Source organism: Notolabrus celidotus, chromosome 10 (assembly GCF_009762535.1).
Source record: "Notolabrus celidotus isolate fNotCel1 chromosome 10, fNotCel1.pri, whole genome shotgun sequence".
Lineage (NCBI taxonomy): Eukaryota > Metazoa > Chordata > Actinopteri > Labriformes > Labridae > Notolabrus > Notolabrus celidotus.
The window spans coordinates 12,991,920-13,008,060 of record NC_048281.1 but is presented as its reverse complement, the minus strand read 5'-3'; the positions used below and the strand labels follow the sequence as shown (position 1 = coordinate 13,008,060).

The 16,141-nt window shown below is 43.2% G+C and overlaps 1 protein-coding gene across 2 annotated transcripts in view; it reads left to right on the top strand.

The window, feature by feature from the left end:
• The window catches only part of LOC117819706 (vang-like protein 1), a 30,381-nt gene extending 14,598 nt beyond the window's left edge, over positions 1-15,783 (top strand). Inside the window, exons 4-11 of one of the 2 annotated variants that reach the window (XM_034693126.1) lie at positions 686-854; positions 9,262-9,690; positions 9,800-9,975; positions 10,546-10,679; positions 11,074-11,109; positions 12,594-12,744; positions 13,658-13,892; positions 14,158-15,783. In XM_034693126.1, the coding sequence (XP_034549017.1) occupies positions 686-854; positions 9,262-9,690; positions 9,800-9,975; positions 10,546-10,679; positions 11,074-11,109; positions 12,594-12,744; positions 13,658-13,892; positions 14,158-14,418 (1,591 nt within the window). In that variant the 3' untranslated portion in view covers positions 14,419-15,783. The remainder of the gene's footprint in view (positions 1-685; positions 855-9,261; positions 9,691-9,799; positions 9,976-10,545; positions 10,680-11,073; positions 11,110-12,593; positions 12,745-13,657; positions 13,893-14,157) is intronic. The other variant, XM_034693127.1, reaches the window with a different exon arrangement.
• Positions 15,784-16,141: the final 358 nt, after the last annotated feature.

Genomic DNA, 16,141 nt, shown 5'->3' with positions numbered 1-16,141 from the left:
TTATTTCAACCCTGTGGATCAGAGGATCTGCATTTGAGTACTTTTAGAGTAGCTAGATGTGATTGATTGTTAAAGTTTGGACTTGAAATAATTGGTCAATTCATAAAATATCAACAAACACTGTATGGACATATACTTCAATATTTGGTTTTATGGTCATTCATCAAGCAAAAATGTTAGACTTCTACAGGTCTATCCTTTAAAATGTGATTTATTTATTTTAGTTTTTGGCCATTTTTGCCTTAGATAGGAAAGCTGGAGAGAGACAGGAAATGTGAGGGAGTAGAGAGAGGGGGAAGACGTGCAGCAAGTGGTAGAGGCTGGGGGTCGAGCCTGCGACCGCTGCGATAAGGACTATAGCCTCTGTATATGGTCATTCATCAAGCAAAAATGTAAAAATTCTACAGATTTGTCCTTTAAAATGTTTTTTAAGTCATGTTTTTTTGGCATTTTTGCCTTTATCTGATAGGAAACTGCGCCCTGATTTAGAGATTTTAAATTCACACTTATTAGGCTGAATGTAAAAGCACATTATCTACTCTTTCAATTTTTGTTTCGGAGACAAATTAATGAATCAGTAAAACATCTCTTAGAAGAATACAGTAGAGATTTATTCATGTTTATTAATGTTTATTTTAATGTTCCTATTGTGCCACTTTTGAACTGCTTTGTGTTTCTGTTGAAGGGATCGAAGCCGTGAGCGCCACAAGGCCAGCAGTAAGGACAGCGTTCGGTCGGAGAGGTCTGTCGTCATCAACCCCCCTGACTCACCCTCCCAGGAATCCCCAGTTCACAATGGAGAGCCACTGCCAGGAGAGCCAATACCTGGAGGAGAGCAAGGAGATGAAGCCCAGGTATTTAAATAACCCAAAACAGAACAAACAAGAAGTGATGCTATCCTTTCAAGTAAATCAGACAGCCCACTAATCCCTCTGTGAACTCCACACCATGACCTTTCAAACTCATCCTCACACAGCTGGCTGCTCGTTGGCACATCGCCTGATGCATTAATAACAATGTGACAAGGGATCAGATAGGTCAGGGGGATTAGTATCCCTCTTGTAGGCCTGGCCAGATTTATACGGACTGCACCGTGTCACATTGTGTGTGTGTGTGTGCGTGTGCGTGTGTGCTTGTGTGCGTGTGTGATAGTGGATGTAACTATCATACATTACAGCTTTGAGGGCAGAGCAAATTGGTTCGAGTCATTCTGCAAAGCTGATTCTGCTGAGCCTTGAGACCGGAAATGGTTTTGTGAGTAGATACAGGAAAACAAAATTCAAAGAGAGGCAATGAAACACGTGGACATTTAAATCTTAATGGACTCAGGAATCATTTAAATAATGATTATTGTTTAAAGATTCTGAAGTAGTTTTACAGTTTGGAAAATATACCTACTTGCTTTTTGGTTTTAAGTTAGATGACAAGACTTTTAACATTCTCCTCTGGTGGTAGAATGTGAAGCTGGTTAGCTTAGCTTAGTCAGGGTAAAACTCTGTCCGAAAGAAAAAAAACAAACCTCAGATCAGTAGCTTTAAAGGTTACTTGTATTATTGTTAAATCGTGTTTATTTACTCTGTTCAAAAAACGCCAATACATAAACTACAGCTCCCTGTTTACAAAGTGTTTTGTGCCAAATTTTAGTGTGTGTGTGTGTGTGTGTAGTGTGTGTAGTTTGCAGTGATATCATACAAACCCTATACGAAACAGTGACATGATTCCATGTTACATATCAAACAAACAGAAGTGATTTCCAGTAGTGCTTGACAACATCTTTCTTTTGTTTGGGACAATGATAATCGTGATGCTCAAAGTCTTAAGCTAACTTTTTCCTGGCTCCAGTATTTACTGTATACAAATATGGATGACGTGCCTCAACCTCCTCCCATTGCTAAAAAAAAAATGAAACCAAAATACCAACGCCACAAGTATTTCCATATTGCACTAGTGGCACATTCTGGCATCCGTAGAAATGATTCAGCTGGTGGAGCTGATGGTGTTGATGACACGCCCTTGCTAGCAACCATAGCACACACTTGACACCATGTTTTAGAAGAGTTATGTCATGTTTATGAGACGGGCTTTATAAACTATATTCCAGCCTGTCAACCGGGAGAGCTGTAAATGTTTTGGCTTTACTCTTTGGTAGCTGTCATGTTGTGCGTCATTTTATTCAGTCTTTGATCTCCAGCATTATATGTAATACACAGATTTAAACCTTGCAAAATAAAAGCTGATCAGCCTTTTTCTGCTGTTGGTTGACTGTGACAGAAAGGTGAGTGAGAGTCTGTACTGTTACTGAGAGATGAGAGAAAAGGTTGTGTGTGTGTTCATCTAAGGAAAGCAAGCTGCCTGAGAAATTGGAACCTCCCCAACCCAAATGTATTTGAAAATGTCTTCAGCCAGACCTTTTGATGACTTCCAATGCGCTCTGACCTATTTTGCCGTCTCCCCTCCTGGCTGGGCGACCACATTCCACAATGTCATGTGATTGTCAGCTCGTAGCTCATGTCCATTGTCCACGGTGTAATGTAATCTGCCATTGTGCTGTGGTAGCCCTCCAGACGAAAAGTGTCCAAATGGCACAGGAAGCAGCGCCATCATTACCACCACCAAAAGTCCGCCACAGCCAACTGGCTGTATTTTACGGGAGGGAGCATCTCTGTTGGGTTTCAGAGCTGCTGTAACACTAACAGGATGGAGAACAGAGAGACGTCCTGACCGGCTGAGCGGAGTGTTAGAATCCAGCCAAACCCTGTTTTTAGGAAAGCTGATATGAATAATCCTCCGTGTTTACTTGCATGCCTGTGACATAAGGATACGGGCTTGGACCACAGCTTGGGTGTATGTGTGTGTGTGAGTCATAGAAAGAGCGCCAAGTCTGATACTGAGACTGCCCATGCTGCTTTGTGAGACAGTGTGACTTCATGCCAGAAGGCAGCAGCTTTATTTCACACTGTTAGCTCTCGCAACACCAAAGCGTATGCTGAGAAGCACACACTCTTGTTTTGACATTTCACACTTCCCTTACTCTTAAGATCAAAATACATGGATATACACATACACTTGCTCCTATGCTTATAGAGTATATAGAATAAAAAATAACCACTTTATATACATTTAGGGAAATGTGTTTCTCTATCCCATGACACTCTACACACGTAGCAAGTTTAGACCACACCAATACCCAACATTGATCTCACCAGTAAGCAAGCACTTGGCAGCAGTGTCAGGGAAAGCTTTCTTTAGAACCAGACTCACAGGGAGACATCCCTTTGCCTTGACTTAATTGGTCATAAAAGAAACTTGCAATTTTTTTGTGTCCCCTAGCTTTTATAAAACACACTTATATGCACATCAACACACACACACACACACACACACACACACACACACACACACACACACACACACACACACACACACACACACACACACACACACACACACTAAAGGCTGACTTATACTTCTGCGTCAAATCAATGGCGTAGCCTACGCCGGAGGTCCGTGTAGCTCCCATACCTACGCAGAGGCACGTGCACCTCCTCCAAAATGTAACTACGTGTAGAATCAACGCAGACCACAAGCCCTGTGATTGGTCCGCTTGTCTGCATTGTATATCCCGCATTTACAGCACTTCTGGGATCCCCGCTCTCAGCTGCACATTAGCCGTGTATTTAATCTCCTCCTCTCTATTCTTCATGTAATCATGTCTGTATGATAAACAGCAACATGTATCAGCTGTAGATTAACATAACACACTCTGAAGTGCTGTGGAAAAGTAAACAGAGATCGAAGCGGGGCTAGAAGCAGGCGACCAGCTATCGGAGAGACCACACTGCCCTCAAGCGTTTTGGCGGAGAATTGCTGCGCATCACAGACACAACAATGCACAAGTATGTGGTGCTCATGTTTGCATCAGCCACTCTTGCGTAGGGATGACGCAGAAATATAAATCAGCCTTACGGGTATATAAGTGTCATTTTAACCTCTACTGAAGCGTGTGGCGCTTAGCCTTTGTGTTTTGTAGCTGGTAGATTGTTGGGTGTGTGTATGTGTTAGCTTTGGGGCTAATCAGTATGTTGTTGTGTTGTTGTGCTTTGTGACGGTGGAACAGGCCTAACTGTAATCCTCATTCACCCTGCGCCAGATAAAAAGACTGCCAAGCAAGCAGCAGCAGACATGCTCTTCTTTTCTCTCTCTCTCTCTCTGTCTGTCTGCCCATCTCGTTCCCTCTCTCAATTTCTCACTCACTCTTCTCTTAACAGTACGTAGAGATCAGGCCTGATTAGTGTGGCATTAATCTTTAGGATTAATCCAGAGACTTAATGGCTGGTTTCAACAGTGTATTAGCTGAGTAAGTGATATACTGTGAAAGCTCGTCTAAGGCCATGTTCAGATTGAGTACCGGAGGCTGGTTTATGAGATCAAGTGTTGGGCTCCGTATTTACCTCACCATATTCACCAGTAAAAAAAATGGGCCCTTTTTCCAGCAGACATTTTTACTTATCATGAGAGGAAGAGTAAAGTGAGCCAGCTTGAACAATGCCAGCATAGAAACTGAAGCAGCTCAGTGGAACCAAGCCCTCCCACTGGAGACATTCCAAAGTGACATATTTCCAAGTCATTTGAAATTCCAACTAACCACCTAGTCTAAAGGTTAGAAAACAATCCAAAACAGTAAAAATTAAGCACAATTTATTTAAAAAGGCTAAATATGAGATCACAGAGTCTGCCAGTAAATGTCAGATTGGTTTGCTGAGTGTGGCTAAGGTTAGCAGAGCTAGCACCACCAGCCTTCGATCCTCCTTATAGGTGAACATCAACATGCCTGTACTGGTTACGCATTGCTCTAGTCGATAGTCTCCTCTATCCCCCTTTCCAACCTCAACTCAGTCGAGGAAGATGGTTGTCTAACATGAGTCTGGTTCTGCTCGAGGTTTCTGCCTGTTCAAAGGACGTTTGTTCTTGCCGCTACAACCAGCTAAAAACTGCGAGGTGCAATGCTCATGGTGGATTAACATGAGATATGATTGCGTCCTGTCATCAAGAGGGAACTGGATCGTATCCTGTCTTGATGTTGGGTCTTTGTTAATAATTTAACATAGAGTACGGTCTAGACCTGCTATGTTTGTAAAAGTGTCTTGAAATAACTTTTGTTGTGATATCGCACTTTACAGGTTATGATTGACTGATTGATTGATTGATGAAAAGGCTAAATATGAGATCACAAAGTCTGCCAGTAAATGTCAGATTGGTTTGCTGAGTGCGGCTAAGGTTAGCAGAGCTAGTATGTCATCAGCGCGAGAATTACTATTGCTCAACAAATTATTAATATTTGATCACTACAAAACCAAAATGCCGTTCACTTGTTGTGTCTAAGCTGAAGCTGTCACTGCTACTAGCAGGATCTGTAGCTTGGTTAACGGCCTGTGCTATAATGCCCTACTACCCACACGTAAATAGATGCAAATGACAGATGGTGTCTCCAGTGTGCAGTGGTTCTGACGTGTTTTGATCGAGAATATGGAGATAAGTTGTATCTAGGCTGTGTCCGGTTAAACTTAACTAAAGCATACAACCAACTAGAGCAATGCTTAAGCAGTACAGGCATGTGGATGTGAACCTGCAAGGAGGATCGAAGGCTAGTGGTGGTTTAGTTGACTAAACACGCATGTCCTACTTCCCACCGAATAAAACGTATCAAAATGACTTCCTCCATCGCTTTGTGCGACATCATCAAGACAGTAAGTTGACATCAAGTGGAGATGACTTTGTCAGCTGCTGTTTCCAGGATTAAGATTAAACTGTCAATCGTTACAGGACGTTATTCCGTCTGCTTGTTTGCTGAAGTATGAGTGACACTGATTACACACAGATTGTTCAAAAGGTTAGGAGAGGGCTTAAGAAAGAAAAGATGAGCGATGTGAGGGGAATAGAAATGAGATGGGACACCAAATGGACTTGACATCACGCTTAAAAAGCTCGCACACAGCTTGACACATTCGTCTGAGAATGCATTGCTGCATCTGTCTGCATCCCCCACCGCCTCTTTTATTTTTTGACTCATTTACTTCCACCTCTGTGTCCCTCTCTTCCTCCTCTACCTCCCTCTCCTCATCTCAGCTAGCTCATTCATCTTCAGGCCCCTGTTGGCATCGGCTCCTCCAGCACAGCTGAGTTAATTGGCTGTGAACAGTAATGGAGCGCAGAAATCGAGTTCACGCTGCAGGACTGGAAATAAGCAGACACAATTTTGAATTCATGTTTCAAATTCCACAAATTACAGCAACTTCTAAAAAAGTCTAGCTTTGGCACAGTTTTAAGGAGATACTCTGTACAGGTGAGAGCTCATATGTCCATCCCATGTTTGCCTGTCTGGATTCCCCTGCGGCTGTATGGATGGAGTATCGTGCTTTACAGGCTGTTTGATGTGCTTAGTGAATGTATGTGCACATGTGTGTGCAGCCAGGAAGGCTTGTTTGTTCAGCTTGCTGTTTTTTCTCAGCCCTCATCCATCCCTGTGCAGCTGCGGCTCCTCTGATTGGTTGTCTTCGCAGCGATGTACAACGCGGCGACACTCTGGGGGACAATGAATTGCTAATTACCTGAATTAATGACAGGCACACAATAAAATAACGCCTTTTATCACAGACATGTCATGAATTTATTCTGTTTCTGTCTCTTTGTTGGAAAGATTTATGCTTCAAATGACCCCGCAGGCTCGGAGGGAAAAAAATGAATCTAATTTGCGGTGATGGGCCTGGAATGCTTCAGCTTTTGTTGTTGTGAGTCAGTGTGTGTGTAAGTGTGTGCATCCTCCTGCCAAAGTAGGCTTCCCAACTTGTCATCTCATATTACTTTAGTGGGGCTTTGAAGGCCTGTCACAATGAGGCAATACTCCAAGAAAATCAAGCATCCTTGAATAGCATGAGGAATGTTCCCTGTGCAATGAGCGTAAAATCTACTGTAGTGTCTTGAGCGAAGAAGGGAGTAAAATAGGATGATGGAAGCGTTTTGCCTAGTGGATTCAGGTTTCTATTTCTTTGTTGAGTTGTGATTTTGTCTTGAATGTTACTCCTTTGAGTTAGAAATTTTAAAATGATTTCTTATCCAGAGAGTTTTGATTCTCTTTCTCATACTTTTAAGATATTTGATCCTGATTTTTTTCCATTTCAATAATAATATAGGGGTGAGGAGATGTCTTTCTTGGGATTCTTGATCTTGGCATTAGAAGGTGAAATGTTAGCAGGAGCAGTACTCACAGAGAGGACGAGAAAAAGTGGAAAGTTATCACGCTGGATTTTCTCCCTTCCAGTTATAGAACTAGACAAATCTCTAGGTTGATGCTAAATATATTCTGACAGAACTGTCTGTACTTACAAATTCAGGTCAGGCCAATCACAATAGTTTATTGATTAGGTAACCCCCAACCATTGATGTGCTAGTTTCAAAATCTGCTGTCTTGTTATTTTTTAACTAGGGGCAGCAGTAGCTCAGTACAAAGGGACATGGCCTTGGAACCTTGGTCGCTGGTTCAAGTCCCGTTATGGACTTAGCGGGAGAGGTGCTAGTTTACTTCTAGGCATTGTCAAGGTGCCCTCGAGCAAGGGCAACTGCTTGGGAGGTGCTGGTTTGATGGCCGCCTTCTCACTCTGACATCTCTCCATTAGTATATGTCCTGACTTGATTGACAGGCAGCCACCCTGGAGCTGTTCGTGAAAAGACTAAAGGCACACCTCTTTACTTCACGGTAGCTCGGACAAAGTTTGGTTGTGTTCAGAATTTCCAATATGGCACTTGCTGACGGTTGGCTTCAAAATAGTGCACAGGGACAGATGGGGGATGGAAGAGCTGGGCGATATTGAAAAAGACGTTTTCATCATAACATTTTTCATATCAGTCGATATCGATTATTAACACAATAAATATCAAATCATTATTTCATTTCATTTAAAGGCAGATTTTTGGTCCTGAATGAAAGTTGTTAGCTTGTGTCTGGATTTAGTTTTCTGATAATCTTCTTGAATCCATCATTTCTGACAGAGCTGACAGGAAGCAGGTTTTTAATATAAGATGAGATTTTTGTGGAGTTTTAGTTTGAGGTAAATTTAAATCTCAACCTGAGAAAAATAAGAATCTACAATGATATATCAAACTGTTCTGTACTGTGTTGTGCTCTCCCCTTTAAGGTTACTAAGGGTTACAGAGTGATGTTGTTTTCCACATTGCAGTGAATGCATCACGGTTATTCAGTTGTCCTACGGTCGCGTTGAACATTAAACGTGTTAGAGATGCCCAGCAGAAGTTGTCTCTGTGCTCTTCCTTTACCCACATCCTGTCAGTATATTTAATGAAGTGTATTAAGTTAATAGTTAACGCAGAGTCAACTCAGTGTCAGACTAACGACTCTGCTAGGTTTTGAGTTTTCTTCAGTGTCGCTGTTTCTCGTCTCAACTTGTTTATATTCCACTCCAAACGTCTTTAAGCCCTGCCCACCTCTCACCCTGCGACATGATTGGCTGTTCAATGCCGTCTTCTTCTTCTGCCTAATGTTGGGTGGTAACTAGTAGTGTTTAAGGCTCATTAGAGCCCCCTCCCTTTTTAGTGGTCGGGAGGTGTAATTACAGGTTTATTTATATCCAAATTTTTATCACACCGTTGTCATATTTATATTGAAATAAATTAAATCACGATAATTATCGTTATTGAATTACCGCCCAGCTCTAGGTGACGTCACGGATACTACGTCCATTTATTATACAGTCTATGATCTACCCTCTTAGCTGAGCCGAGCACTGCCACGCTACGTATTTCGTTGTTGGTATGTGTTATAAGTCCAGAGAAATTGAGGTCTGCCCTGTCAATAGCAGCCGTTACAAACTTAACTGAGAGCGTTATGACTCGTTTGTAAAATATTCTGATGCTACATTGGTCCACTTCCTCACTTTCCAGCATTTTATGACCTTTCAGCTCATTGTTTTGGTGCTTTTTTGCTTTCTGTGTACTTTGAAATGCAGCAGGTAGCTGTTTTTAGCAGAAGAGCTTTAATTATCATTGATACAAAAAGAAGGGAAACAAAGTTAACAGCTAGCTTGTGAAAAAGAATGGAACCTTAGCATCAGCATGAAAAGGAAAAATAAGATTTACATTCATATGAATGCAAATATAGTGCTTTTTGTCTGGATGATGAATCAAAATTTGCAAGTGTCACATCAAGTAATCTCCACTCTCATCTTCTTCTTCTCTCTCCTGTTTCAGGATGATAACTGGGGGGAAACCACCACCGCAGTGACTGGCACCTCAGAGTTAAGCATCTCTCAGGAGGATGTCGTTGGTCTTGGGAAGGAAATTCAGGACCGGACCCAAGGTTTCCGCCGTTATCTCCCTGTGGCTGTGGGTTTGTGTGTGGGGCTGCTGATGGTGGCCACGCCCCTTGTCTTCCTGCTCCTCCCGGTGGTCATGTGGCCCGATAGACTGCAGGCCTGTGGCACTGCCTGTGAAGGCCTCTTCCTCTCCATCTCCTTCAAACTCCTCATCCTCCTGGTGGCCATTTGGGCTTTGTTTATCCGGCAGAGTCGCGCCAGTCTGCCCCGTGTGTGTGTGTACCGTGCCTTCCTCACCACGCTCACACTTCTGCTCACCATGTCTTATTGGCTCTTCTACGGGGTCAGGATCCTCGATGCTCAGGTGGGTTTAAAAGTGTGCTAAATAGCATTTTCTTTGAAAGAAAAAACAAAACAGAACATTTTTAGAGGTGAATGCATTTGTTTTTTAAACCTGATATTTGTCTGTGCAGGATGAAGACTACCATGGCATCGTCCAATTTGCAGTCTCCCTCGTGGACTCCCAGCTGTTTGTCCACTACCTGGCCGTGGTGCTGCTGGAGCTCCGCCATCTCCAGCCGTGCTACAGCGTGTGCGTGATGCGCTCCACTGATGGAGAGACGCGTCACTACAACATAGGGCAGCTCAGGTACGAACAGTCGGCCACTGTAAGCGTCTTGCTAACATACGAAATTGTGCATGCAATGAATAAACAAAGAGAATCGAAATGATCCTGAAGCAGATTCAGAAGTGGAGATGACCTCTCTGTCCACTTCACACTGAGACACACACACACGGTCATAGTCATTATACTCTATCATGTTGAAGTGTGTGTGTAATTGGAGGCTTGTGTCCGCAGGGGAGGCTGGCACAGTAATTGAGTTACTCATCAGGCTCTTCATCTGGTTCTCTGAAGGAGAGCTCTTCACAGACTTTAGGGGGCAGGGAGGGGGAAGTTGCTCTACCTGTGTCTGTTTTACTTTACCATGAAGTGTATCAACAACAGGAACAGGATACAATGGAGGCGATTAGACAGATTTGTAGGACCAAGCGAAAACTTAAAGGAGTGTATAAATTTCTTCTTGTGATTTAGAGAAACATGAAGTTTTTATGCACCCATATACAAATGTTTTTTCTGTTGTGTCAGCAGTTTTTCTCTCTCTCTCTCTCTCTCTCTCTCTCTCTCTCTCTCTCTCTCTCTCTCTCTCTCTCTCTTCAGCATTCAGAAAGCTGCTCTATCCATTCTGGAGTACTACTACAGAGATTTTCCACTCCATAACCCAGCGCTTCTCTCCGCCTCAAAGCACCGAGCTGCCAAACACCTGGCCGGGTTAAAGGTCTACAACGTAGACAGTAAGTCTTCTTTAGCTGTGTGGAAAAATGACCCCCTATTTTAAATAACACTTACATCTCAATCCCTCCTCTTGGCCGGAACACTTGGCCTTACCCCTCTGGTTTGAGTGCTCCAAGTAAGAGCTATAAACAGCCCTCGGAGTGTTTTAAGAAACAGTTACCTTAATAAATATTTTAACCCTTACTCTATGCAACTATGTTCTTAAAGCTACACACTGTACTCCAAATCTAGGGTTAGGGCCAAGTAAGTGGAACTGGGATTGAGCTTTTTTCTTGTCTCTTGTCCCCTTTGTGTTGTTTTGTTTTTGTCCCCTGCTTCGCTGTGTTTTTGTTGCTGCTCCTGCTTCCTTGTAGTGATGTTTTCTTCCTCCATCTCCATCTCTCCCATAAGCAGCTTTTAAAAATAAACTGAGAACATACCTTTTGGACAGTAAGTACAGATAACAGTACTCTGCATCTCTCTCCGCACGAGGTGCTTTGTCACAGGAAGCGGCTAATTTCACGGTTCAGCACACTCCATCTTTAGTGCACTCCAAAAAGCCTGCCATAATGCCACACACACACACACACACACACACACACACACACACACACACACACACACACACACACACACACACACACACTCCGTCTGTGGTGCTACAATGCACTTGATTTATCCCCCTCCCTGCTCCCACTAACACACACACATGCATGCATCCTGTAGTGCCACATATTGCTCTCTCCAAAAGGGTCTCTCACTCACCACTCACCACTCATCAATCTTAAATCTGCTGCATGACATCGCGGGTTTCATGATCTATGGCAGGGATGCCGTATGGGATATGGTGTCCTTGACGCACTTCCCATCCACCCCTCCCCCTTGCCCCCTTTCCTATCAAAGAGCAGAGGAAAGGCCTCCAGAGGATCCTGGAATTTCAAGCCTTAAATAATTCATCAGAGTAATGCTCATTCCTCACACACTCCCACATTTCTCCTGCCTCTCGCTCAGCCCGACTCCAGCTCGGCTCTCCTTTTTTTTTCTCCCTTTATTCATTTCATTTTTTGCTTGCTTCACCCGCCTCTCTCTCTCATTCAAAGTCATCCACTTCAACTCATCTTGCAGTGTGAATATGTAGGCTAAGATGTCAAACAGGGCTGCTGTTTACTCATATTTTCAGAGGAAAATATTTACAACGCTGCTCATGCAAATAATATGAAAACATTCTTTCTATAGTACAAAATAGGAGGCTTTAATCCAAGTTGTGGACTAGATTCAGCTTCTCTTTCTCACCTGTGAACATTTGCATAAACACACACATGCAGATCAGATCTTTAATGTTTTATATCCTTACCTGACCTGCAGCGTTTACTCTCTGAAACCTCCCCCAGAACTGAACTGATCTTCATGAATATGGACCAGATCTGACTCCCTCACATTAAAAAATCCTCAGGAGCTCTAATATACTGCTCCACAAGCTCCATTAGCTCTATGGGTCTCACACATAAACCAGTAAATTCAAACATCAGACAAGAACTATGGCCTTTGAAGTGTAAAACGATGAATATTTAATCTGCACTCCGATAATAAAAAAGGTTTCTGCATCTGGATGTCTGTGCAGGAATGTGGATGCTTCCAGTGGAGTTTGCCTCTATTCTCAGCGCTGTAATTAAAATTTTCATTAAAAGAGAGTGATGTTGATGGCAGGATGCCCCACATCCCTCTAACTTTTACAAAAGTGTTACATAACCCAGACAAAACGGATATATAACAGTTATTTTAAAACTCCTGTGATGTGTTAAGCCTCACCCCCCTGCCCGTGATTTACATTGAGATACAGTTCATTAATCAGAGAGTCTGCTAGGGTCAGCTACTGCTATGTCGAGCACAATGTGATATAACCAATTTGCCTCCGTCTTTTCTTTGTGGCACAGCCCCGGGGAGCACGGCGGGAGCACAGCCCAGTAATGGGAATCAGTCACGGGCCATGGTTACAGCTGCTGGCAAGCGCAAAGATAGTGCCCACAATGAGCTGTACTACGAAGAGGCCGACTATGAGAGAAGGGTGCGGAAACGCAGAGCCAGGTGAGGCATGAGTGACCTAAACAAAATAAAAAGAATGCCTTGGAGGCTACCTTGACTTGATAATAATCCACATATATCATGTCAAACTCTGAGGAGGACCCAGTTGTTGTACAAACAGTGTTTCAATCTTTTAGTCTTTTTTTTATATAGCGCCAAATCACAAAAAATGTTATCACAAGACGCTTTACAAACAGAGCAGGTCTAGACCGTAGACCTATGTTGTATTACTAACAAAGACCCAACATCAAGACAGGATAAGATCCAGTCCGTCTTACAGACAGGAGTCTTATCTCATCTTAATCCACCATGAGCAGAGCACTTTTTAGCATTTAGCAAGTTACAGCTGCAAGGAAAGTCTTCATTTTTCAGGCAGAAACCTCCAGAAGGACCAGACTCATGCTAGACACACATCTGCTGAGACCGTGTTGGAGAGAGGGATAGAGGGAGATGAAGAGAGAGAGAGAGAGAGAGAGAGAGAGAGGTGATAGTGGTGAGACAGATGGAAGTAAGTGATAGGCAGACAGCGGGGAGAGAGGGAAAAGATAGGATCCCTGTGTGCCAGTTCCCCTGGCAGTCTTAGCCTATAGGAGCAACTAAGAGCTGTTCTAAATCTGAGCCAGCTCTAACTATAAGCTTTATCAAATAGGAAGATTTTACACCTAATTATAAAAGTAGAGAGGGTGTCTGCCTCCCAGACACCGACTGGTAGGTGATTCCAAAGGAGAGGTGCCTGATACCTGAAGGCTCGACCTCCCATAGTATATTTAGAGACTGAAGATATAATGGGCAGGCTTGCATGTTGGGAGCGTGGAGTTCTATGGAGGTAATAGAGCACTATGAGCTTTTTAAGATATTTATTGGATGGAGTGAATTATTTAGAGAACTACTCCTAAGCTGACTTTCATGTTGTCAGGCTGGTGGTGGCCGTGGAGGAGGCCTTCACTCATGTACGGAGGATGAAGAAAGAAGATGAGCGTGCAACTCCGTCTGACATCATGGATGTGCGCGAAGCCGCCTTGGCCATATTTCCCTCCATGGCCCGGGCCCTGCAGAAATACCTCCGCACCACTAGGAGGCAGCACTGCCACAGCATGGAGAGCATCCAGAAGCACCTTGGTTTCTGCCTCATCAACAACATGAGCCCTAAGGTGAGCTTAAACCACACGTTAGAGCAATGATATACAAAACTTAAGTCTAACTATCAGTTTTATGAATTGCCATCAGTTCTATGTTGTTCCACATGGTATCTTTGGAACACAGACATTGATGTAAAAGATTGGAAAACAAATGAGTTTGAACCTGTTATTGATGGTCGATCAAATGGCTAACACTAAACTGGGATTACTGTAAGTTAGTTTGAATTATCTGATACTGATTGATTTTCTTGGTGATTGGTAACTGCTGTGATTCCAGGCCTTCCTGGAGGCGTACCTGGCCCCTGGTCCCACTCTGCAGTACGGCCCTGAGCGCTGGATGGCTGACCAGTGGACTCTGGTCAGCGAAGCTTCCGTCACCAGTGGTATCAAGGAGGGGACAGAGTTTCTGCTGAAATGTCTTGACTTTACCTTGGCTGTTTCCATCAAAGGCATACCTTACATTCGACTCACTGAGGAGTACATCGACCCCAAATCCCACAAGTTTATACTGCTGCTCCAATCAGAAACCTCCGTTTAACCAGAGCTGATGATCTGGACTTAAAGGACTGTTACAATTTCCTTACTAGGTTTTTCAAAAGATACCTTTTTGTACCGTTTTTGTACTTCCGTTTATGTAATTTTCTTACATAGAGCATCTCTGTGTCATTGTCTTTGCTAGGGGTGACATGACAGTTAAAAAAAAAAAGATAGAAGGCTGGAGGGAATATGCTTGGATTTCTCTAACCTGACGTTTGCAGAACACTGTTAAGATCACACTCACAAATGTTCTTTTCCCTTACTTCTGCAAGTGCCAGTGTGTGCCTGCATGGGAAAGTTCATGACTTAGGAGTGGGCGATATAGGGTGCAAAAGTGCGTGTGTACATGCGTGATACCTAGGATCTGTCTCAATCTGTCTTTCGTTTCTCCTTAACTGTAATGACCTGGAGATTTAATACGACATTGAATCCTTTTCAACAAAACTGCTCTGTTTACGGTCTTTGCAAAGTTTCTTTCCTGTATTACAGATGTTTGTACAGTATTTATATGTGAATATACCTTATCCCTCAAGACTTTTTAACATCAAAAAAGTCATGATTGCTCTGATGTTTTTTTTTTTTTTTACTTTTCAGAGATTTTCCCTTTTCTACCATGTCTGTTTGCGTTTTATTCGTGGAGAAAACTGGACTGTAAATAGAAGAATACGTGTTCGCAAATGTCAGAAAAATCACCGGAATCTCTTGGACTGAATGCTGATTACAGTACAGCTGAGTGGGTAAGATGTAGCCGATATATTACAAACAGAAGTCATTATGTTCACACTTCGGAAATTTGCTGTTTGCAGCAAACTGATCTTTTTGTACACAACAACTAACAATTTGGATGCTTTTGAGGTTCATATACTTGATCATTTTTATAAACTTGCTTTTAAACCACACTTCTGCTCAGCAGCCAAGTGAAAAGAAACACAAGAAGCCTGGTGCCGTGTCCACCAACGCAGTTTTTTGCGCTAGCAGCGATTGTTTTCTATTCAAACTAAATGTGATTCAGCAGCCTCAGGGTTAAAACGCCCTCATGGTCAAAATTCCACCCGATCCATTTCGGTCCGTCTCCGATCCGTCACGGCACCGGCTCTGAAAGGTTTCTATTCTGAGCCACTGTATACGCTCCGTTGCCTTCAGTCTGTCCGTCTCTGATCCGGCACTTCGGAGCCCTCTGGAACATTTACACAAGACTTCTATTTTTGCCGGATGCCGGAGCACGACACATAAATCTAAACAGAGAAGATCGAGCGGGAAATCAAACCTGGAGTCAACAGGTCAGAGGTTTTCAGAGGACGATAAAGACAACATGGATGAGGAGAGGAAGAGGATATTCATTAATGCAGTAATTACTGCAGGAAAACCTCGGTCACATGACTCCAGCTGTTCAGCTGTCCTGCTCTTTGCTGCGTTCTGAAAACGCAACCAGTGGGTGTTGACGGACGAGAGAGCATGGAGCCGGACTGCAGCGGATCAGAGACAGACCAGACACTGATCTGGTCGAAGTCCCGGGTTAACGTCAGCTGAATTTTTATTGCAGTGCTCTCAGCACTTAAGTAGAGAAAAGTTTAACTTTTGGAACACTGGGTTATCAATGCTCATCAATGTCACTTTTTGACCACCAAGAAAAAGCGGGACTTCTGATATCAACTTTGTCAACAGCAATGGCGGAGGTCCGTACGGAGGCAGAAGTCAACACAGTCAGTTTTTTCCTGGTACAC